Raw genomic sequence first — 22,992 nt, 5'->3', positions numbered from 1 at the left:
CGCAAATAGCCAAAGCAATTCTGAGAAAGAAGAATAAGCTGGATGCATCACACTTCCTGATTTCAAATTATATTACAAAGCTACAATAATCAAAACAGTATGGTACAGAGATAAAAACGAGCACATAGACCAATGGAGCAGAGCAGAAAGCCCGGAAATAAGCCTCCACATATACATATGGTCAACTAATATTTGACAAAAGAGCCAAGAATACTCAATGGGGAAAGGATAGTCTTCAATAAATGGCATTGGAAAAACTGGATAAACACAGGCACAAGAATGAAATTGGACCCCTATCTTATGCCACTCACAAAAATTTTCTCAAAATGGATTAAAGACTTAAATGTAAGACCTGAAACTGTGAAACTACTAGAAGAAAACATATGGGAAAGACTCTTCAACATTGGCCTTGGCAAAGGTTTTTTGGATATGACAGCAAAGGTAAACAAGTGAGACTATATCAAATTTAAAAGCTTCTGCACAGCAATAGAAACAATCAGCAAAACGAAAAGGCAACGTACCAAATAGGAGAAAATATTTGCAAACCATACATCTCATAAGGGGTTAATATCCAATATATAAAGAATTCATACAACTCAATAGCAACAACAATCTCATTAAAAAATGGGAAGAGGACTTGAATAGGCGTTTTTCCCAAGAAGACATAGAAATGGCCAACATGTACATGAAAAGATGCTCAACATCACTAATCATCAAGGAAATGCAAATCAAAACCACAATGAGATATCACCTTATACCTCTTAGAATGGCTTTTATCAAAAAGATAAGAGATAATATAAATGCTGGTGAGGATGTGGAGAAAAGAGAAACCTTGTGCGCTGTTGGTGGAAATGTATATTGATACAGCCACTATAGAAAACAGTGTGTGTGGAGGTTCCTCATAAAATTAAAAAAAGAACTACCATGTGATCCAGCAATTCCACTCCTGGGTATATATCCAAAGGAAAGGATATCACTATCTCAAAGAGATATCTGCACTGCCATGTTCACTGCAGTATCATTCATAATAGCCAAGATATGGAAACAACCTAAGTGTCCATTGATGAATAAAGAAAATGTGGTATATACATACAATGGAATATTATTCAGCCTTATGAAAGAAGGAAATCTTGTCATTTGTGACTACCTGGATGAACCTAGACGGCAGTATGCTAAGTGAAATAAGTCAGAGAGAGAAAGATAAATATCATATGATCTCACTTATGTGTAGAATCTAAAAATTGAACTCATAAAAACAGAGAGTAGAATGGTGTTTGCCAGCGGCTGAGGGATGGGAAATAGGGAGATGTTGGTCAAAGGCTATAAACTTTCAGCTATAAGATGAGTAATTTCCGGGGATGTAATGTACAGCATGGTAACTATAGTTATCAACGCTGTATTGTATACTTGAAAGTTGCTGTGAGAGTAGAGCTTTAACTTTCTCACCACCATCACATTGTACACCTTAAACTTACCCAATGGTATATGTCAATTACGTCTCAATAAAGCTGGGAAAAAATTGGCAATTGACACTTCTCAATTTAAATATTTATTATAAATCTACAGCACAATCAAGAGAGATTGTACTGACATAAAAATAGATGAATAGATCCATCAAATAGAGAGGAAATGCAGAAACATACACAAAATGAGTGATCAACTGATTTTTGACAAATCTGTAAAGGCAATTAAATGGAGAAATTATAATCTCTTCAATAAATGGTGCTAGAAAATGTGGATATACGTGTGGAAGAAAAAAACTTCATACCTCACACACTATATAAAATCAACTCAAAAATAAATTGTAGAGAGAAATTTAAAAACTAAAAATATAATTTTTTATTTTTAGTGTTCTAATATGGTCTATCACATTGATTAGTGTCACTAGTCTTTAGAGAAATGCAAATCAAAACCACAATGAGAAAACATTCACGTTACTAGGAGGGCTGTAATCAAAAAAATAGGTAATAAAAATTGTTGGCAAGGATATAAAGAAGTTGGAAATCTCATGCATCATTGGTGGGAATGTAAAATGGTGCAGTCCCTTTAAAAAACTATTTGACACTTTCTCAAAAATGTTAAAAATTGAGTTAACATATAATTCCATTCATAGGTATATACCTAAGAGAAATTCCACTCATAGGTATATACCTAAGAGAAATGAAAACATACCTTCACACAAAAATTTGTACATGAATTTCATAGCAGCATTATTTATAATAAGAAAAAGTGGAAACAACCCATTTGACCCTCAACTGATGATTGGATAAATAAAACTTCTTGGAAAAAACATAGCAGAAAACAGGGCCAGAAATAAAGTGAGGCAAGTGAGGAGCCTAGGGTGCACAAAATTTAAGGATGGCCCCCCTCTCAGGCACTTGCACAACCTTGAGAGTGAGATCCTCCTTAAATTTTGTGCCCTAGGCCACTTTTCTCCTCACTCTAGTGCAGAGTTTGGGAGAAATGCTTAGTGATCTTAATGTAGGCAAAGAATTCTTAGAAATGACGCCAAAATCAAGATCCTACAACTTTTTAACATGATAAACTAAACTTCATTAAAATTAAAAACTCCTGCTTTTCAAAAGATTTCATTAAAAGAATGAAAGACAGGTCACAGACTGGAAAAAATTAATCAGAATGTATAAAGAATGTTTAACATTCAATCAAAAATCTCAATTAAAAATAGGCCGAAGATTTGGACAGGTACACAACCAAAGGATGAGGAAACATGAAAAATGTTCAACCTCATTATTTAATAGGAAAATGCAAATTAAATATATTATATCTATACAATGAAATATTATTTGGCATTAAAAACATGCTATAGGGCCAGCCCTGTGATCCAGTGGTTAAGTTTGTGCACTCTGCTTTGGTGGCCCAGGGTTTCACCAGTTAGGATCCTGGGTGCAGACATGGCACCGCCCATCGGGCCATGCTGAGGTGGGGTCCCACATGCGACAACTAGAAGGACCCACAACTTAAAAAAATATGCAACTATGTACTGGGGGGATTTGGGGAGAAAAAGCAGGAAAGAAAAAAAAGAAGATTGGCAACAGTTGTTAGCTCAGGTGCCAATCTTTTAAAAAATAATGCTATAACATGAATGAATCTTGACTACATTATGCTACATGAAAGAAGCCAGTCGCAAAAGATCACATATTGCATGATTCCATTCATATGAAATTTCCAGAATAAGAAAGTCTGTAGAGATAGAAAGTAATTTGGTGGTTGCCTAGGTTTAGGGGATAGGGAGGATAGAAAGTGACTGCTAATTGTTATGTGATTATGTTTTGGAGTGATGAAAATATTATTAAATTAGATTATGACAATGGTTGAACAACTATGTGAATACACTAAAAATATTGAATTGTGCACTCACGTTATAGACTGTATGATATGGAAATTATATCTAAATATATTTTTTAAAAAATAACCAGGAGACTTCTGCTCAGGACAAGACCACATAGACTTTTTTCCCCAAGCTTCTCCCAACCAAGTACAACTATAAACCCTGGCAATAATTTCAGAGAAAACCAAAGGAGAATTCTGAAAGATGGAAGAGAAAGGTGTACTGTTTTGAGATCCCAGGGCTAGAGAAACAGCACAGCATCAAGACATGTTATGACCTCTCATCCAACAGAAAAAGATGACCCAGGTCTGTCATTTCCTGAACACCAGTTTAGTTTTAGCAACAGAAGGTAGACCCAGTAGGCTCATTCTTCCTCTGCATCAAATGGAAGTCCTACCTACAACAGGTGAACCAGGCACTACAAATCAATAACAGAAAGATAAAAACAATCTTGAAACACTTGGAAACTACACTAACCTTCTAAATAATCCATGGGTCAATGAGAAAGTCTCAAGGAAAATAAAAAATATATACTGAATTGAATGAAAATACAACATATCAAAACTTGTGGTACACTGTTGAAACATTAAATGCTTAGTTAGAAAAGAGAAAATCAATAATATAAGTTTCTACCTAAAGAAACTACAAGAGAAAAATAAACCTAAATAAAGCCAAAGAGGGGATACATTTGATGTGAGTTAGAGAGAAAGATGTTGTTACTTGAGTGGAATGGTGTAGAATGGAATCTGAATGGGAGGAGAAAATTAGAGAAGATGACCTGGGACTTGTAAAAGGATTGCTGAGTGGTCTGAGGGCCCAGCAGAGGTTGGAAACTATTTAGAAGACCAATATTTGGAGTGCTACTTCTTTCTCTCGTGGTGGTCATTATGAGATTGGAGAAATCAAATGTTTGGAGGGACTCAAAACTGAGACTAAATAGTGCAGACATGGTATTTGGAGGGAAAGGGGATGAAGATGCCATCAGTGCTAAATCAATAAGCCCTGAGGTCCTGGCTGGATAAGGAAAGAAGTGAAGAGAAAAGGAAAGGCTTGAGGCACTGGACACCTCAATGAGGTCAAACAGCAGATAACGTGGGATCCAGTCATTGTTAGGAGATTTGAGTCACAATAGGATATTGAAGTTGAGTCTTTTAGAAGTGAAGTCATGCTCAGTGACATCAAGTGGCTGGCGGCAGTTGAAGTGCTAAGAAGTTAAAAGACAGGGAGATGAGGCCAGGGTATGTGGAATGGGTCTTCCACATGGATATTGTCGAGGTCACCTAAGATGAGGACAGGACTTGGAGTGTCAAGGAAGCCTGTTGAGCTGGTCTTTAGAGTATGGGGAAGAATGAGGATAATACCCACATCTACTCACCACTCTCAGTCTCAGTCCCTTGGTTAGGAGTCAGCACTGGGGAGAAATGTAAGGAAAGCAATAAGACGAGGAGAAAACCTAGTTTCAGGGAATGTTTTGAAACAATCTACTTTCCTTTTTGTTATCTTGTTTATTCGCTGGTTTCTCAGCTGAGTGGGAAAAACAGGGGTAAATTTCTCCAGGGGCACATTTTACTTTTGGTCCCATAAAGCCCAAGAGTGGCAGTCAGAAGATCTGTCTGAATCGTAATGCAAATCTCTGACCTCAGGCAAGTCCTTTCCCAATATAAGCCGTAGTGTGACCATTCACATAACAAGAGAGTTGGAATGGATGGGCTCTACATTTTCCACTGGCTATAATATCTGTGCACCATAGATACAACTGCTAAAGTCTGCCTGAGATATCACAGTTATTGTATAACACCTCGTCCCATCTGGAGAGAAAAGCCCTATAAGAAAGGAATCTGAAGGTTGTTTGTTAAAAGTACAAATCTTACCTAAAAAAATGACCACAGACATCATAATGCATCTTTGTGTCACAGGAAGAATCCTAAATGGATGAGCCAGTATAACCTAGTGGTTAAACACTCTAACTTTGGAGACTGGCTGTTTTCCATCAACAAGATGTATAATTTGGTCAGGTTATTTGACCTCTCTTTATCTTATTTTCCTCAAGAAAAAAAATGAGGATGAAAGGAGTATGTATCTCACAGAGTTATTGTGAATATTAAATAAAATGATGCATGTAAAGCTTTAAACACGGGGCCAGACACTTTGGAAGAACCTAATGTGTTAAGATGTGTTAAGATGTGTTAAGTATCATTATAATTATTATTACAAAATCATTATTATTATAGGAGGGACCAATGTTACATTTCTGCTGTCCGTAAAGCTCTATGAAAGGAAATATCCTAAAGCAAAGTGTGCAAAAATAAATAATAAACACCATTCCACTTTCTGGGGCCCTGTCCCTGACATGGGAAATTTCCAAGCATGTCATAAAGTCTTAGCTTTCAAGAAAAGCTGAAGGTCCTGTCAATCAAACAGCAGCACGGGGGCCAGCCCAGTGGCGCAGCGGTTAAGTTTGCACGTTCCACTTCTCGGCGGCCCTGGGTTTGCCGGTTCAGATCCTGGGTGCAGACATGGCACCGCTTGGCAAAAGCCATGCTGTGGTAGGCGTCCCACATATAAAGTAGAGGAAGATGGGCATGGATGTTAGCTCAGGGCGAGTCTTCCTCAGCAAAAAGAGGAGGATTGGCAGTAGTTAGCTCAGGGCTAATCTCCCTCAAAAAAAAAAAAAAAAAAAAAAAACAGCAGCAAGTTCTCTTACCCTTGGAAATCATATGCCTCCAGATGTTTCTAGGTTTTCATTTTTCGCCAGTCCAGGGGGGAATATCTCAGTTAAGAACACCTAGTGATCTCTCCTATTATTCCTCTCCTTCGCCCCTTTAAAGGCCCTCCTCTTAAGCCTCATTCCTTTCCCCTACTTCTCCTTCATCCCTCCTTAACCATTTATTCTACTGTAACCCTCCCATTCCCTTCATTCAATTACAGCTCTTCCTCTTTCTTCCATTTTACTCTCCTTTATTCTCCACCACCCCCTCCTCTTTATTCCACTTCACCCCCCTTTATTCCATTTCTCTCCATCCCCTTATTCCACATCACCCCTTCCTCTTTATTCCGCATCATCTCCTCCCCTTTATCCCACTCACTCCATCCCTTTATGCCAAGTCATCCCTCCCCCTTATTCTACATCACCCACTTCTCCTTTATTCCTCTTCCTCACCTGTCCTTTCCCTTCAGCTCTAGTCAGAGCTTCCCAACTCACCAACAAAATTTCAAATGAAAAAAAAAAAAAAACACAGTAAGCCATGAATATGCTGCTGTCACAATACAGATGTTTATTAATGATTAAATGCCAGAGAAGTTTTAACAATCACAAATCTTCGAGTTCTGCGGTTGTTACCCATTGTGTGATCAATTTCTATCCCTCAATACAATACGTTCTTCATTCTATGGACCTTAGCAGTTGTTACCCATCAATATCAGCTACAGTTTTGGATGTCATACGTAACCCATATCTGTGTTACCAGAGCATGTCCCGCAAATTTGTACCGTCCTGCATAGAGGAACTACAGAGACAATAGATAAGAACATTTGTAATCAGGTGACTTTAACTACTTGGAACTATGTGTCCGTACCTAACTAACTGTTTCACTGACAAGGGGGTGTGAACACCAGCTGTCTGTAAAACAGATCCAGGTAATAAAATCAAATTTTTCCTCTAAATTTTGATCCTAGAAAAGCTAGTTAGGCTTACACTTGAGATGTTTCTGTTGGCATGGCCTGAACAAAACTGCACAGAATTTTGGGAGGGGCTGTTTGACATGCCAGTGGCCTGAATAATTTGGGAAAAAAATATCCTGAGGTGGTGGGGTTGCTGCAGGGACATGGCTATGGGTTGGTTTGACATGGGTTAGCATTAATTGTCAGCTGTCAGTAGGCTGAACTAACGTTCTAGCATGCCTCTTGAGGGCCTTTCCAATTAAGCTCTCGGGAGGAGGGTAGGAAAGTCAGGAAAAACATGCAATCCCCTGTGGGGGAGGGAAAGCACCTCGAGATTTGTGAGCTTCTCTGGGACAGGTGTTTACCACAAATGTCACATCAATTAAAGAAAGAGCAGTAGTGAGGGAAAGCCAGGATCAGGGGTAAAAGAGAAAGGCAAGGTAGCACCAGGGAGCCTGGGCATGACACAGAAACATCTCTGCTTTTACCAACTGAAGGAACCAAGTATCCCCAGTGAAGGGGCTGGCTGTGTGTTTGGAATTCTCAGCCTGACCCGAGCATCAGGTGGAACTCCTTCTCACCCTCAGATCTTTACCTGTAAGACTCTTCTTAATGTTTCCTGTGACATCTCAGGTCTACCCCCACCCTTTTCCCCTGTCCGGCACCTTATAGAAGGAAAAACACCTAAGGAAAGAAGTAGCCGATGCCAGTTTTGGCCTCCTTCTCCCGGGGCACACGGAGCAATGGGCGGTCTTGCTCCAGAATTGGGGGGTTACCCGCTCCTTCCTCATCGTCATGGGAACGGGCAGTGCCGGGAGGCACAGCTGGCTCCTCAGAGGAACCTGGAAAATAGTAACAATGTTAACTCCTTATGCTTCTAGACTCCACACTTTGCACAGCACCCAAAGGACTAAGATCTAATTTTGAGCTTCGAATACACTATGAAGCAAGAAGGTAGGGCAGGAATGATTATCCCCATTTGACATGTAAGAAAACTGCAGCCTATCAGTAGAACATAGACCCACTGTGGAAGCTGGGTATGGATGGCTGAGTTAGAGAACAGAAAGAGTAAGACAGACACCCCATGCTTAGAGCAAATGGACAACACCAACAGGGAGGCGGGGAAGAAGGCAGCCTCCTAACAACAACCACCACCCTACAACAAGCCTGACTAATTTTACTAAGCAAATGAGTAACAAAGCTGGAGCCAGAAGCTTACAGCACTTCATGTAGGAGAGAAAGCAGGTGTCGGTCCTCAATGACTCTGGGGAGGACTTGTAGTCCATGACTCGGCCAGGCTGAGACTTGTTTTTAAGGAGAGTGGTATCTACAAGAAATGTAACATCTGCAACTTCTTTATGGAACTGGATTGCCTTTGGATTCTGAACTTCTTTAGAGTCAAGATCATTAGGCATTGGGACTGCTTCCACATTCATGATTTCTTGAAGATTGACGGCCAGGTCTGGCTGAGGGTCTGGAATTGTATTGAGAATGGAGACCTCTTCAGGCTCTGGAGCCACATCGGTAACTTCATCTTCTTCAAAAGTGTTGGCGCGGTCTTTCTGAGAATCTGGAATTTTGTTGTGAATTTCAGCAGCCTCTGGTTCTGGAACCACATTAAAAACTGAGTTTTTTTCACGATTGGGGTTTTCTTCAGAGTCTTGGATTCCAGTGACATCAGAGGCTTCTTCGTGTCCTGGTATTTCTTCAGCATCTGAGGCTTCTTCATTGTTTGGAACTCCACTCACATCTGAGGATTCTTCCTGGTCTTGAATTTCATCAAAATCAGAGACATCTTCAGGACTCGTTATCACATGGAGAGCTGGGACCTCTTCGGGATTGGAGTCTTCTTCAGAGCCTGCAATTCCATTGACCTCTGGAGTTTCTTCATGATTGGGAATTTCTTCAGTCTCTGAGGTTTCTTCATTATTTGGGACTTCATCAAGAGCTGGGACTTCCTCGAGATTGAGATCTTCAGAGTCTGAGAGTCCATTAACTTCTGGGGATTCTTCATGATTTGGGATTTCATGACCACTTGAGGCTTCTTCAGGGCTTGGGACCACATGAAGAGCTGGGACTTCTTCAAAATCAAGGTCTTCGTCAGAGTCTGAAATCCCATTGACTGCTGGGACTTCTTCGTGGTCTGGAATTTCTGCAGCATTTGAGGTTTCATCATTTGGGATTTCAAGAGCTGGGACCTCTTCAAGATTGGGGTCTTCTTCAGACTCTGGGTTTTCATCACTATCTGAGGCATCTGCATGGTCTGGGATTTCATCAGTGTCTTGGGCTTCTCCATTATCTGGGACTTCATCTGTATCTGAGGCTCCTTCATTGTTCGGAATTACATCAAGATAGGGAACTTCTGCAAGGTCAAGATTTTGGTCGTCTTCAAAATCTGGTCCTTCTTCAAGGTCAGGATTTGGGTTTTCTCCAGGGTTGGGGATTTCTTGCACATGTGGGGCTTCTTCAGGATCTGGGACCATATCAAAGTATGGTATTTCCTCAAAGTCTTGGATTTCAATGAGTTCTGGAATTTCATCATCAGGGTCTAGAATGTCCTCAAGGGGAGGAAGATCATCAAAATTCAAGGTATCATCATCATCGTCATCGTCATCATCATCATCTTCTTCATCAAGCTCTGGTATGCCTTCAAGATGTGGGCCTTGAATCTCAAGGTCATTTGGGATCTCGAGACCTTGGACTTCCCCAAAGACTACTCCTTGATTGAGATATTCAAATACTAGCTCTTCATTGACTGACACATCTTCCTCAGAGGACTCATCTTCCTCAAGGGGCTCATCTTCAGCAAGGACCTGGCCTTCAGGAAGGGCCTGACCTTCACCAAGGGACTGACCTTCAGCAAGGGCCTGACCTTCAGCAAGGGCCTGACCTCCAGCAGGGAACTGACCTTCATCAAAAGGCTTGCTTTGAGCAAGGACAGCAGCCCGGGCTTCAGCAGAGCTTTCTACTGGATCAGAAAGTAAAGCATCCTCTTCCATCTTTATCCGCGCACTCCTGAATGGGAATGAATTTTGAAAAGCAAGTCAGTTTGTATACTAGGGTTGACTAACATAAAGATGGTCTGGGGTTGGAAACTCCCATAGGAGATTCTCCTCAAGGCTAAGCACAAACAAACGAAGAAAACACTCACTGGATCTTCCTCAAATTCCTACGTCTGATAAAATCAAGGGCTTCAGGACTGGATTTCCACACACGCTTAGCAACCTGCCTCTGAATATGGGGAGGCACCTGAAGGTAAAATTAACAATGTTAGCTTTCTTATACAACATTTTAAAATTTATACTCATCTCTATCAGGTACCTAGGACTGAAGGCACCATGACCAGCTAATTGTGGGAAGAATTTCTAGACTGGGAGATTTTGTGACCGCCTGCTTTGGCTACCCTCAGGGATGCACATACAACTCTTCCTTGCCTTGTGAACAGGAGAGAGAGCTGTGAAATAAGTGTGTCCAAAACTTCCACCTACCTGGAAGAGGATATCCCAATTATCAATCATGGCACGGACCACATTGACAGATGCAACATAGTGGTCAATCCCCAGTCTTGTTTTCCTGGACTCCCTTTTGGCAAATCTCCCCTTCTTCAGAAGGGCAGATCCAAACACCAAGGCTAAATTGGTGGAAGTCATACGGTTGCCTGAAACCTAGGTGAAGGAAAGCAGAAAGTGATCCACTCTGAGGTAGTAATGGGAGTTGTACAAATAGAAGTGTCTCTGTTTGTTCTTGTTTCCTTTTCCTTCTGTCTCTGTCTCATATACTCTCACACATGCCCCTACTATGGCTCTCATTACCCTTCCCAGAGCTTTTTACCAACTGTCCATCAAAGCCAATGGAATCTTCGCAGTTCTCAGTGATTTTATGCAGAGCCTTCAGCAGACGCTCCAGAGTGTCACTGTGGCAAGGTGGCATCAGGTAAACCAGCAATTGCAGGGCAGAAAGCTGATCCTGCGGCTTCAGAGCTGGAAAAGGAAAACAGGGGCTGGCTCAGGCAGGGAACTAGTCTTGGCAGCAGCCTGATACCAAAAGAGAGGTGATTCTGCTTGAAAATTGCCAAAGGCTATGGAGAAAGGACCCAGGCATCTTGTCTCTGTTCATTCTCAAAGCATTTGATCTCAGGAGCCTAAAAGCAAGAACTGTTCCCATCAAAATCAGAACCCCTCTACAGAAACTAGGTTCATCTTTGCCCTAAGAGGTCACACACAGCTTCAAGAAGCTCTAGAGAACTTTCCAAACAACAGACTTATAATGGAATATTAAGAGATACAAGGAAAGTAATTTGGAGAGGTGTTTTCATCTTCTGGTGTTCATTATGTCTTAGTTTCTTGGGGTCCTGCAGCTTGGGCTCTGTCCCTAGACCCTCACATCCCCTGTACTATTTCCTTTCCTTGCCTGACAAGGGAGGGCAGAAGACTCACTTGCTGTCAAGAGGAAGGACATGTACAGATCATCTGGCAGCAGAGAGTCCTTCATGTCACGGAAAAACTCCTTGAGAAGCGCAGCCACATCATGCACATTCTGAGTGTCATCCAGCACTATATCCAAACCTTGATCAAATTCTTCACGGAGCTAGAAAAGGGGAGAGAATACATGGACTGTCTACCCCTGACCACCACCAGTGGCCTCCTGGACATTCTTTCAATAAGTCTCAGGCCTCAGTGGAGGTAGCTGACAATATGGTGTCCCTACGGGGCAAGAAAGAAGACCTTGCTCCCCCCATCAGGTATGACACTCCCCTCAGGTCTATGGGAGAGCCCTCACCTCTACCTGCTTTTCACTCGAGGAACAAAAGTGTAAACACAGCCAATTTACCTCACGCACTCTCTCCTCAGAATATTCCAGGGTGAAAATCCCCACTGTGCTTAAGCCTGAAAGAAAAGACCAAGGGATGCTATGGATCTCTGGTCCCCTTTCCCATGGCATTTTTCTTCTCTTCCCCCACTGCATCCCACCCCAACTGGTGGCAGGGGAATGTTCCAAGCCCTTCATCCCAAGGCCTCTTTTCTCTCTCCATTTCTAGAACACAGTTTTTTCCCTTTAATTGCCTCTTACCTTGATTTAACCATCATTTTCGGCCCCCTTACCATGTTTCTCAATGAAGTTGCAGCAAACCTCAACAACTTGGGGGATTTGTTTAGCAATTGGGTTGAGGCTCATTTTCCTTTTGGATCCAAGAAGTCGCTGGCCAATTGGAAAGGAAATCTTGGAAAGCTGCAAGGTCTGCAGCAGCAGGGCCCCATCCTCCAGTTCAGCCAAGCTATCCACAGATACTGCACCCTGTGAAGATACCCAGACTATCTTAAAATGTGGGAGTAGGAAGGTCTCTTTGGACTTCCTGAGGACTGCGACACATTCATAACGGAAGACATTCCTTCCATGGCAAGCCAATTACACCCCACCAACATATTCTGTTCACCTCCCCCTCCTTCTGAGGACACAGGCCTTGACCTTCTCTCCCCACATCCATAGACACCTCGGGAATGGCCCCTGCCTGAAACCTGGAGGATTTAACTCACTCGACGCCCACGGCGAGTGAACTCCCGGGGCAAGGAGGGCTCATCCCGTCTGCGACTGAAAAAGCGCCTAATGCGGCCAAACATCCTTTGCACCACGTTTCCCCGACGACGGCCCGAAGCCTGACCAGTGGATTCTTCAATCTGCATCTCGGCTCTTAGTTCAAGATGCTTGCGGCGGGTAAGCTCATTCACCAACACCTCCTCCAGACGAATGCCAAATGTCTTCAGTGATATGACTGGGAAGCCAGGGAGAAAAAGAACCAGAAACGTCAACGCTCCGCAGCGTTTAAATCAGGAGGAACTGCAGGGGCTGTAGCACTCCTCCAAGCAACCGCCGGCAGCCAACCCCACCCCTCCAGACCCGCGGAGGCCTTCCCTGGGGAGTGAGCCAAAAAGACCCTACAGTGGTTTGGCGGAAGGACTCATCTCCACTCAACTATCCCAAAGGAGCTCAAGGTCCCTGCCTTAAGTCCTGCCAGGAGGTGACCACCTTGAAGCAATGAGGGCAATTTCTTTGGGTGATGTGTCCAGGGTGGACCACTGGGAAGGCTTAGGCAGATCTGATGGGACCGCCCCACACGCCTGCAGCTAGTGCGCCATTTCCTGAAATCACCCTCTAAGGGATTTCTGAGAGGGGGAGGGGGCTTACTCCCAGGGGCAGTGGGTACTGCCCAGCCTCCAGTAGCCAGGGGCACAGTGCAGGAAGGATGCCGCATTCTATTTCTTTCCTAAGGAAAGTATGAGAGCCCCTCACCCCTCTGTTGTCCTCTCAGAATCAGAAACCACTTCTCCAAGGTGTTTGGACGGTCAATAGGTAGAGCTATGGGAAGAGAAAAAGAAAAGACAGGCACACTCACACAAATAGGATTTGATAAGAGACTAAAACATCACACTGCATTGGTCCGCAAGAATTGGAGGGGGGGGGGGGGGGGGCGGGGGGAGGCGCAAACAGCTCTGTCCAGCGCGAGAAAAGTGTTTTGCTTTCTCTCAGCCTCAGTTTCTACATTTGATAAAGGGACCGATATTATCTACCACATACGAGACTCCAAGAATTTAACCAAACCAGAGGATCTAAGGCACCACGTGCACACTGCGCATCTTGTTACGCACTGGTAGTAGCTTAACACTCACTTAAAACAAATTCTGGGTTTCTGAGGCGCTCAGTGCAACAGGCAAGGGGAGGGGCTAGGCCTGCGGCGACACAGCGATTAGGGGTGGCCAAGTTACTGCGGGCGCGCTCGCACTCGGCATGCCAGCGGCTCCCCGCGCTGCGGCGGGAGTAAGAGCAACACCCCAGTCCCGGCGCTCCGACCCCACAGCGGCAGCTGATCGCGGGATCTCCTCGCCCTTTGCTTCACGCATCTCAGGCTGTGCCCGCTATGCGCGCCTAGAGAACCTGCCGCCCCTTGCACTTTTCATTACTGCAGGGGAGCCCCTCGGCCCACGCGACTCCCTCCCTCCTCCCCTCAGCTGCAGAATCTGCGCCTACACTCCTGAGACCCCTGGCACGCTCAAATCCCGTCCAGTGCTTCCTCCCGCTCACTCCCCTGCAGCCAGCTGAGGTGGGCAGCGCTCACAGCGCACCTCCCGCCTCTGCTCCCCTCGCCCGCAGGGCCCTCCCGCTCTTCGCAGGGATTGGCGCGTGTCCCTCTCTCCCACTGTCTCGCTCTCTTTACTTTCAATCTCTCAACCGCGCTGTCTCTGTCTGTCCCAGTCCGCTCTCAGAGTGTCTCTCTGTGCCTCCGTCTCCCTCTGAGTTGTTCTCGCATCGCACCTGGGGCATCTGTCTCTTCACCTGTCCTCTGTCTACCTGTCTGTCCCTGACATCTGCCTGTTTGTCTTACCCGACCCAACTCAACTAATCTTCACTTGTTCAGCAATTCAACAAACACCCTTCAACTCCCACTTCCTCAGTTCTCCAAGCGCCTGGAGAACCGACCAGGTCCGAGACCAGGCACAAGCCGCTCCCACTCTCCTGGACCCCCAACTTGTCGAGTCCCGTCCGGGGGGGTCCACTCGCCCCAAGGCGAGGACGCCACACTCCGGGGTACTGCTCACCTCTATCAGGTTTGAATTCAGAGAGGAAATGTCTGGCCACTAGTTCGTGGTAAGCAGTCTCTTGCAGCTTCAGACGTTCCAGCTCCGAAAGACTGTGTATTGATATCATCTTGGTCCTGCGGTCCGGGTTGTGTCCTGGGGCTCCTCCCAGGACGTTCACTAAAAAAATGAAGGCAGACAACAACAGCAAAGGGGGCATGATTCTGGGGCACAGTGTCCTTGCTGCCTTCAGAAGAGGAATGCAGCCACCCATTCTGGAATCGGATGATTATCAAGGCTGCATCATCCAATTGTCACTGGACCTGGTGGAGGGAACTATGGGGGGGGGGGGTAGAGGGGGAGGGAAAACTGGGAGGCGGCTTCACCCTCAAGCAGAGCTGCCTCTGGTTGCTTTTTTAAAAAATCCAACTTAAAAAACTCAGCCCTGAATCGACAGTCCAGAAAAGAGAAAACCTAATTAGGAAATAAATAAATAACCAAACAACTTTACTCACAATTAAAAATTGTACATTGAGACAAGAATAAGGTAACATTTTCCATTAAACAATTAGAACATTGATGGAATTAATTTTTATTTTTAAACGATAATAATGCTGTCTATATTGAGTGAAATGGGCATGCCCATCCAGGTTAGGAGTCCTGTAAATTTTTACAACTCTTCCAGAAAGCAAACTGGACACATGAGTCTGGAGCCAAAAATCATCCCCAGGCCCTTTGGCCCAGTAATTCCCCTTCTAGGAATCTATCCTAATGAAATCTTCCTACAGACAGGTAAAACGATATGTTCATGAGCCGTAACAGTAAAAAATTAAGGAAAAAAAGCTAGTCCAGCAATGAGACTAGTTATATAAATTATGAAATGGCCAGAGTATGGAAAATTATGCAATCATTAAAGTGATGTTTACCAAGAGCTTTCAAACAGCAAATACAAAATACAGAATTATTTTAATTATGATTAGAACTATATGAAGAGAAGCATGCATAAAAATAAAAGACTGAAAGAAATGCACCCAAATGCTAACAGTATCTGTATTAAGTGGTAGGATTTTGTTTGCCTTCTATTTATTTACCAAAAACAGTGCAATTTGATTATATTATTTCTCCATGAAAAAGCATCAGTTTGTACCAAAACAAACAAACATCATTTCCAGGCTATTTCTAGTGAGACTCCTATACAGGATTGGTGATCAGAGAGAACTTTGTCTTAGTGTACTGGCAAGCCTGTCTTATGTGTCCCTTCTCCATGGTGCCCACTATCTCATACTGCTCCCAGGCTGCACAAGATCCCCCAGTGGGAATCTCCCTGGACCCCACATAGCATTCTTTCCTTTATTATTCATTTTTTCTTTCATTCATTCATTAAAAAAAAGAAACCTGTATCAACTGCCCACTTTGTGCCTGGCACTAAAGATTTAAATATGAGCAAGATAATACTACTCATTTCATAAAGGATTTAACAGTGCAGTGAAGGAGAGATACAGGTTAGTAACAATGTCTAAAATCTTGTGATAAGTCAATTGGCCAAAATATAAACAAAGTACTGTGAGAGCAGAAAGGAGGAAAGATATAAGTTGGCCTGGAGACAAGGTGGGGGGAGTGTCCAGAAAGAGAGAACAGCTTGTGCAAAGGCAAGGAGATGGGAGAGAGGTTATTATATTCTAAAAGCTATATAAAAGGGCTGGAAGGAGATAAATCTGGATAGTCAGGGATGAGGTCATGAATGGCCCTGTAAGCCATGTTAAGAAGCTGTACTTTCTCCTGAAAGTAATAGGGAACTACTGCAGGGTTTTAAGTAGGGAGTGACGGTCAGAGCTGCAGCTTGGAAAAATCACAGAGAGCAATGAAAAGCCTGGTTTAGGTAGACAGCATGAAGTAGGAAGATCAGCCAAGAGGCAAGGGATGCTGACACAAGTCAGTGTCACTGGGGCTGGAACAGGGGATGCATTTTATGGGTAGAATTGACAGGGCTTGGGGGAATTTTTTTATTGTAATGAAAAGGAAAAAATTTATAGGATAGCTCTGAAGTTCATGGTTTGGGTGAGTATGTGGATGCTGGTTCCTGAGAGAGAAGATAATGGGGAACTAAACCTTTTGACAAGAAGGGAAGTGGTTACATGCCACTTTTCTGAGCTCCCCTTTCCCATGGAATTTTATGATAATATTCTGTATATTATTGGGGGGAAAGCTTAAATTCTAAAGATCATGTAATGTGGCTTTGAGAGAGAAAAGGTAGGTAAGAGTTTATCATTCAATAATCTATATACATGAGCTCTGTCCAAAAACAAAAAATCCCACCCTTCTTTCGTTTCCAAAATTCTCTTTTGCCCACTTTCCTTAATGGCCGAAGTCACACATGTCAGAAATACATGCTTGCCAGATAACTGAAATGCAGTATGAGAAAGGATGAGGAGTCTTTCTATGGCTCTTGAACTGAGCTAAAAGGAAAATCCTTAGCATGGAGTTCTTTTAAAGCTCCTTCAACTGCAAAGCATCATCCCCTAGACCCAAAGTGAATCCCTAAGCCCAACCACCAAATTGCATCCACAAAATGACCTTTTTAACCGAAGGGGCATGCACAGCACCTAACCACAGTCCCAGACTAAGCCTCTAGCAATCCCCCATTCACTATAGCAGGTTTGGAACCTATTAGCCAAGGGTCTCATCCTGACACACACAGCCTAGCTCTGGCTTAATTTTTCTAACATCTCTCCCCCCTCCCCTTGCCCCAATCCAGATATTTTTATACCTGTTTTGGAGTTGCAGCTATTTCTTCTTGCTGAGGCTTACCAGATCTGGTCATCCAAAGAGTATAGCTGGCTTTTTCACTCAAAAATCAAGCTGAAAATCAATCCCTCCTCCCCCCCAGAATAAGGTAAGAACAAACAAGAAAACCTCAAAACAACACCAGCCAAAAAAAGAGAGAGAGAAAAGCCTTTGAGAGATGAGTCAGCCTAGATGCTTACAATTCCGAAGGAAATCAAAGGCCTTAGAATAAACCGTTTGTCATTGCCTCCTGCTCAAAGATACAGGCTAAACTTAAGAGCAATCATATGCTGCAGTTCTGCCAGCAAAATTGACACTGTCTTGCTTGCCTTCCACCCTCTTAAGGCACCAGTAGAATACGCGGTAGAAGCAGAGTTGGGAAGGCCAGTGTGCCCAGTGAAGAAGCAGATGGGCAGAGTGGGGAGGGAGGACGAGTAAGCAGGCTTCCACACTATGAGAGTGGCACATAACAGGTTCTTGAGATTTGAGTACTTGTCCTCAGGCCTTTCTTTCCAAACTGAACACAAAAGGAGGCTCCTCACAGGGACCAACGTGCCAAGAGACCTCTCTTGCTCCAAGGGGTCTTTCCTTTCTCCCTTCAGCATGCCATTGCACTGGCCTGAAGGGACCATGACATCAAAAGGATGCTCAAGAAGGAAGATGAAAGCAAACCCTCTTAGTTTCAGCCTCAATTCAAGGCATTTTCAAAAACAATATCCTTAGACAAATATCTGTAGTGGCCACTGGAGTTAGAGCAAAAGAGAACTGAGTTCAAAGACAAGCTTTATAATTTCTTAGCCGTGTGACCTTAGTAAAGTCAGTTGAATTCTCTGAGCCTCAGCGGCTTCCTCTATAAAATGGGGAAATGATGCAGTACTCATTTTAGCAGTTGTCTGAGAATTAAATGAATAATGTAGGTGTGACATTTAGCATTGGGTTTTAATAAACATGTTGATATTGAAGGTTCTTTGCAGAGGGCCTGACTTTACCAGAAAATATCAAGTTTCAAAAATGTAATTACATAAAGTTAGAATTTGTATCAATGCATCCAACGACTTACTCTGTTCAATCTCTACCAAATTTGAATTAAATTAACACAGGTAAAGAGATCTCGGGAGACTGTTGGGAATAGATCTTTCTTCTTCAATCTCCAATGCATCAGGATATATAAAAAATCTTCTCAAAAATTTATAAAAACTAACTGCATAGGTCAATTTTTCAAATGCTATTATTCAGATTAGTGAAATTCCTATGCCTCAAAATTTGTTTCTTTTTCAAACCATCCAATTTTACATTGTGACTAGCAAAAGAACATACAATTTTATTTGTATCAGTAAAGGGACTGGGATATTAGCAGATACCAAGAGAGAGAATTTGAACAAAGAGCAGAGGCACACCCAAATCAAGTCTCCAGCAATACAAAAAGGGGAAACACACATAGAGTGAGTGGCATCAAGATTGTTCCTCACGTCCTCTCGAAATGCATGGCACAGATGGAGAAACAAATTAACGTCAGAAAGGTCACCCTCTTCAACACTGCAGGGACAGAAATGCTTTCAGCTAGGCATAAATCCACAGCCTTCACAATTTGGAGGACTAATTTACTCCATTGCCCCCATCAAGTAGTTAAGGATGGTGCAGTGCTCACTAATAACCACCTATGAGAAAAAAAGAAGGGACTGCACGGATGCCATCATTTGAATCCTTATAAATTAGGCACTTTATGGCACCATCACAATTTTGCTCCAAACCTCTGAGAGCTCCTCAGAGTTTGAGAAATTGATAGTGGACGGGGCTGGGTGCCCAGAAGGCATAGCATCTATGTTATTCAAATGTCTACAGGCAGTGACAATGGAAAAAGACATCTTCATTAATATATCACAACATGGGAAAGAGATACAGGTCTCTAGATGAAAACATTTGGGCACCAATTTGGTCTGTTGGCACGTTACCTCACTCATCCTTGAGCATTAATGAGTTAGCCTTTAAGTCATTATCTTATAACCTCCATTTCAGCAAAGGCTGCAGTTGTGATGAACAAAATAGCTCATTTTATCCTATACAGTGATGACGCCCCAAGAAAATTAAATTTGGGGACAGCATGCTTCAGTATGTGGGCTCAGCCTATGCTGTCACAGCAGCAGCTCATAAACTGGAGATAGTATTGTTAAAATATATTGAGGAAAACTCTGGCTTCAAAAAAAGGAATGTTTCAGGAACTGCTTAGAATATTAGAATGAATCAGAGATAAAAGCAACCTTAGCCATCAACTAGTCCAAAGCCTCTGTTCTACATTTAAAAAACTGAGGCTCAGAGAGGGACAGGGGTTTGCCCAAGGCCAAACAGCAATTTGACAGCAGAGTCTAGACAAGAACCCAGTACTTCTCAGTCCTAGGTCTCTTTCCACTGCCCCATCCACCTTTGCTCTTAATAGCTGCAAAATAATGCATAGCTAACTAATAAAATCAAAAGAAAGGACGCATAATCAAAGCCTGATTCAAGAAGCCAGGGGAAGTCATAGCTGAAGGCAGACAGTCACTACAAATTACAACCTCTTTGTAAAACAAGTACAGTCGTCATTCTATAGAACATGGGATGCCCTTCTTAAATTTTATTGACTAAAGAAACAACTCAAGCGCACGATGGGGAAAGGCAATCTTTATGCTATAAACATTCCAAAGGGTAGTATAAACAAAGGTGACGTGACATCAAATACAACAAGATATAGTCTCACTATTATCTTCAGTATGTGTCAGAGTGCATAATAGTGCTGGCATCACAAGCTGTGTCACCGTTTATCTTTTTTTTTTCCCTTTTGGTTGCTGCTTCTATTACGTCATGGTAGAAAAAGTAAAAAAAATAAGATGTTCCATCAATAGGAGGTAAAAATTTTTAAATATCTAATTTGTCTTGCACTTTCCATTTTCTCAAAAGCTTTCCATATGTCCATTATCTCCAGACCCTAGCACACAGTAGGTGTTCAATAAGTATTTCTTGGGTGAATCATAGGATTATAAACTCCAAGCATTTTGAGAGAATATAAAGGTCTTGTAATTAAAACAGCTATTCATGATTCATGGATAAATGAATCATGCCACTTTATTCTCACAACAACCTCTGAAAAAGAGATAGGTTGGGTATTATGTTTCCCGATTTTACAGATAACAACAAACTAGTGTCCTGGAGAGGTTGTGACTTATCTGAAGTTGCACTAAAATGCCATGGAGGAATGTGGTTTGGGAACCAGCTTTCCCTACCTATCCTCAGGCCAGGCCTTGCTCTTCCCACCACACCATGGTATTTTTTGGTATTCACCACCACATCTGCTGTCTAGAACTGGGATGGTCAGATTCAAGATTACTTTCTTTCCTAAGGAGGTGGCTGGATTTTTGAGGTCTTATTTATACACACTATTCTAGGGAAATGAAAATGAAGGTAGATGATAGACAGATAGATATATAGGATAGATAAGTTAGATAGATGATGATGACAGATAAAGAGATACAGATAAATATCGTTTTGAAAAAGACTATTATCAAAGGTAGAGGAGAGGAATGGATAGAGGAGAAAGGCCCCCAAAGCCCTGTGTATTCCTGCCACCACATCTCTCACCCCAGCTCACCCCCAAGCTGACAGCATAGCATCCTGAAAAGGTCCTGAGATATGGACCAGAACTTGGGTTCCAATCCCAGCCTCACACCAGGTGAGTTCACACACTCACCAACCAAGTGACTTGGAGCAAATTATCACACTTTTCTGAGCCTCAGCCCATCACCTTACAAAATAAGAATTATGATACCTTCTAGTTTAGTTGTGGCTATGGTAAAGATTGACTAAAAGGGTGGAAGGAAAGAATCCTCCAAAGGGTACAGTGTTGTACCAAGGTGAGGAGTTGCCCCCCAAAATACCCAAGAGTCAAATTTGAGAGGAAGACTCAGCAGAAGTGCTAATATCTGGAATGAGGCAGATAGCGCCCCCGTTGAAGAATGCTCTTGCACCATCCTTTGAAGGTGAAAATGAGTACTCCCTCCCTGTCAGTAGGAAGCACACAGGGGATAAATTGAACTGTTTCTTCACTGGGTCTTTCATGATCTGAGATGCAAGGTAGCTAACTGTGGGGGTTGGGGAGCTAGTCCAGGCTCTGAAATGTAAAAAAATGTTAACTGGCCCACAAAAGGGAGTCAGTCCCTACCTTCAGCTTCCTCAGCACAGTGTGCAAGCCATCCATGTTAGGGATGGTGGAGGAAAGTGGGGAGCCATCTGGAGTGGAAAGCCCCAGCTCCTGCCCTTGGAATCTTGCAGCATTGTTGGAGGTCACATAAATGTCAAGAGTCTGAAGGACTATCAAGAAAGGCCCATGGGTCTAACAGCATTCTTGCCTGCAAGCCAATAGGAATATTAAGAATTGACTATTTCCTCAGGTCTACCAGAACTGGGCAGGCCCTTACTCAGCTGTCGGTTTTTAGCATGCACTCAGTAAACTCTGATTCATTTTTGTCTTCTCAACCCCGCTTCCCTTCCAGCCCCCCTCTTTAAGACACACTCCCTTTCAGACACACACATTCCCTCTCGTAGTCATCCATGCACACATGCATCCTCATGCTGTCTCACATATGCATTATTATATACACACACACACAGAATAGACCTCTCCATTGTATTGACTACAACAGAGGAAAGGAGAGAAATGAGACTGAATTAAATGGGCAGCCATCAAGCATTTGCCTCTCCAGACCACAGCTGGGGCTTCTACAGAGCCGGCATGAGAGAGAAAAGACTAATGGGGATATTCCCCCAGACAGTCTGAACAGAGGCCTGTCAAGGAACCCTTCCGAATCTGTGCTGAGAGCCACCTCTCCTCCATCTTTGTGCCTCCATCTCCACTTGATTCTCTTTTCCTTTGATTTTATCTTCCCCAACAAGCATCCAATTTTCTGCCAGTTTTCTTTTTCAAAATCCTGTCTGAGTGGCTGTCATAAGGATTTGGGGCTGTGGGAGATGTTCCCCTGGTAGTTTTCATTACAGAAATAGTATTTTTAAACTACATTAAAATAACCATATTTTTAAAAATCTCAATATCTGTCTGTCTGTGTAACTACTTATATATCCCACTTCAAAATTAGACCACTGTCTTGGCTATGATGCAGTGAAAAAAGTCCTAGACCAGGAGTCAGGAGGCCTGCCTGGTTACTAAGCAGATCAGTGGCCTTGGGCAAGTCGGTGAGCATCTCCAAGCCTGAAACACAACCAGCGTAATTTATTATTACCCTGTTTATATAAGAACAAGGTAGAGACAAAGCCCTCATGTCTGCAGAGTCCTTGATCCTTCTAGAAGACTTAGCCAACTCCAGGACACAGGGCCACGCTGCTGCTGTCCCATCTATAGCTGGAAAGAGAGAGCCCCCGCCCCTCCAAGCTTATGGGCATCTGGGTGCTGGGTCGGGGTGGGAGGCGTGGGAGTGTGTGGGAGGAGTGTATCTAAGCGGGTCTCCCTCCCCTCCCTATTGGAGCCCCAGCTCGGCTGCTGGCCCTTGACCCAGAGCTAGGTGATGACGACGGAGGGAGGAGGAGCGGGGGAGGAGGAGAAGGACAGGAACCGGCCCGCGGCGGACTTTGCGCCTCAAAAGG

The 22,992-nt window shown here is 43.3% G+C and overlaps 1 protein-coding gene across 11 annotated transcripts in view; it reads right to left on the bottom strand.

Moving 5' to 3' along the window:
• Positions 1–6,600: 6,600 nt before the first annotated feature.
• Positions 6,601–22,992, bottom strand: part of ARHGAP36 (Rho GTPase activating protein 36) — a 132,752-nt gene continuing 116,360 nt past the window's right edge. For 4 of the 11 annotated variants that reach the window (XM_023633432.2, XM_070256659.1, XM_070256655.1 and 1 more), the window contains exons 2-12: positions 14,602–14,760; positions 13,298–13,363; positions 12,544–12,779; positions 12,112–12,304; positions 11,840–11,895; positions 11,446–11,596; positions 10,841–10,989; positions 10,498–10,674; positions 10,161–10,258; positions 8,229–10,024; positions 6,602–7,851 (exon numbers count right to left, since the gene is read on the bottom strand). In XM_023633432.2, the coding sequence (XP_023489200.1) occupies positions 7,694–7,851; positions 8,229–10,024; positions 10,161–10,258; positions 10,498–10,674; positions 10,841–10,989; positions 11,446–11,596; positions 11,840–11,895; positions 12,112–12,304; positions 12,544–12,779; positions 13,298–13,363; positions 14,602–14,760 (3,239 nt within the window). In that variant the 3' untranslated portion in view covers positions 6,602–7,693. Of the gene's footprint in view, positions 7,852–8,228; positions 10,025–10,160; positions 10,259–10,497; positions 10,675–10,840; positions 10,990–11,445; positions 11,597–11,839; positions 11,896–12,111; positions 12,305–12,543; positions 12,780–13,297; positions 13,364–14,601; positions 14,909–17,347; positions 17,736–22,992 lie in introns of those variants that run through there. The other 7 variants (XM_070256660.1, XM_070256661.1, XM_070256663.1 and 4 more) reach the window with 5 other exon arrangements.

Source organism: Equus caballus, chromosome X (assembly GCF_041296265.1).
Source record: "Equus caballus isolate H_3958 breed thoroughbred chromosome X, TB-T2T, whole genome shotgun sequence".
In the NCBI taxonomy this organism is placed as follows: Eukaryota; Metazoa; Chordata; class Mammalia; order Perissodactyla; family Equidae; genus Equus; species Equus caballus.
Note: the sequence above shows the minus strand (reverse complement) of the source record. Positions and strands in the feature narration are given on the sequence as shown.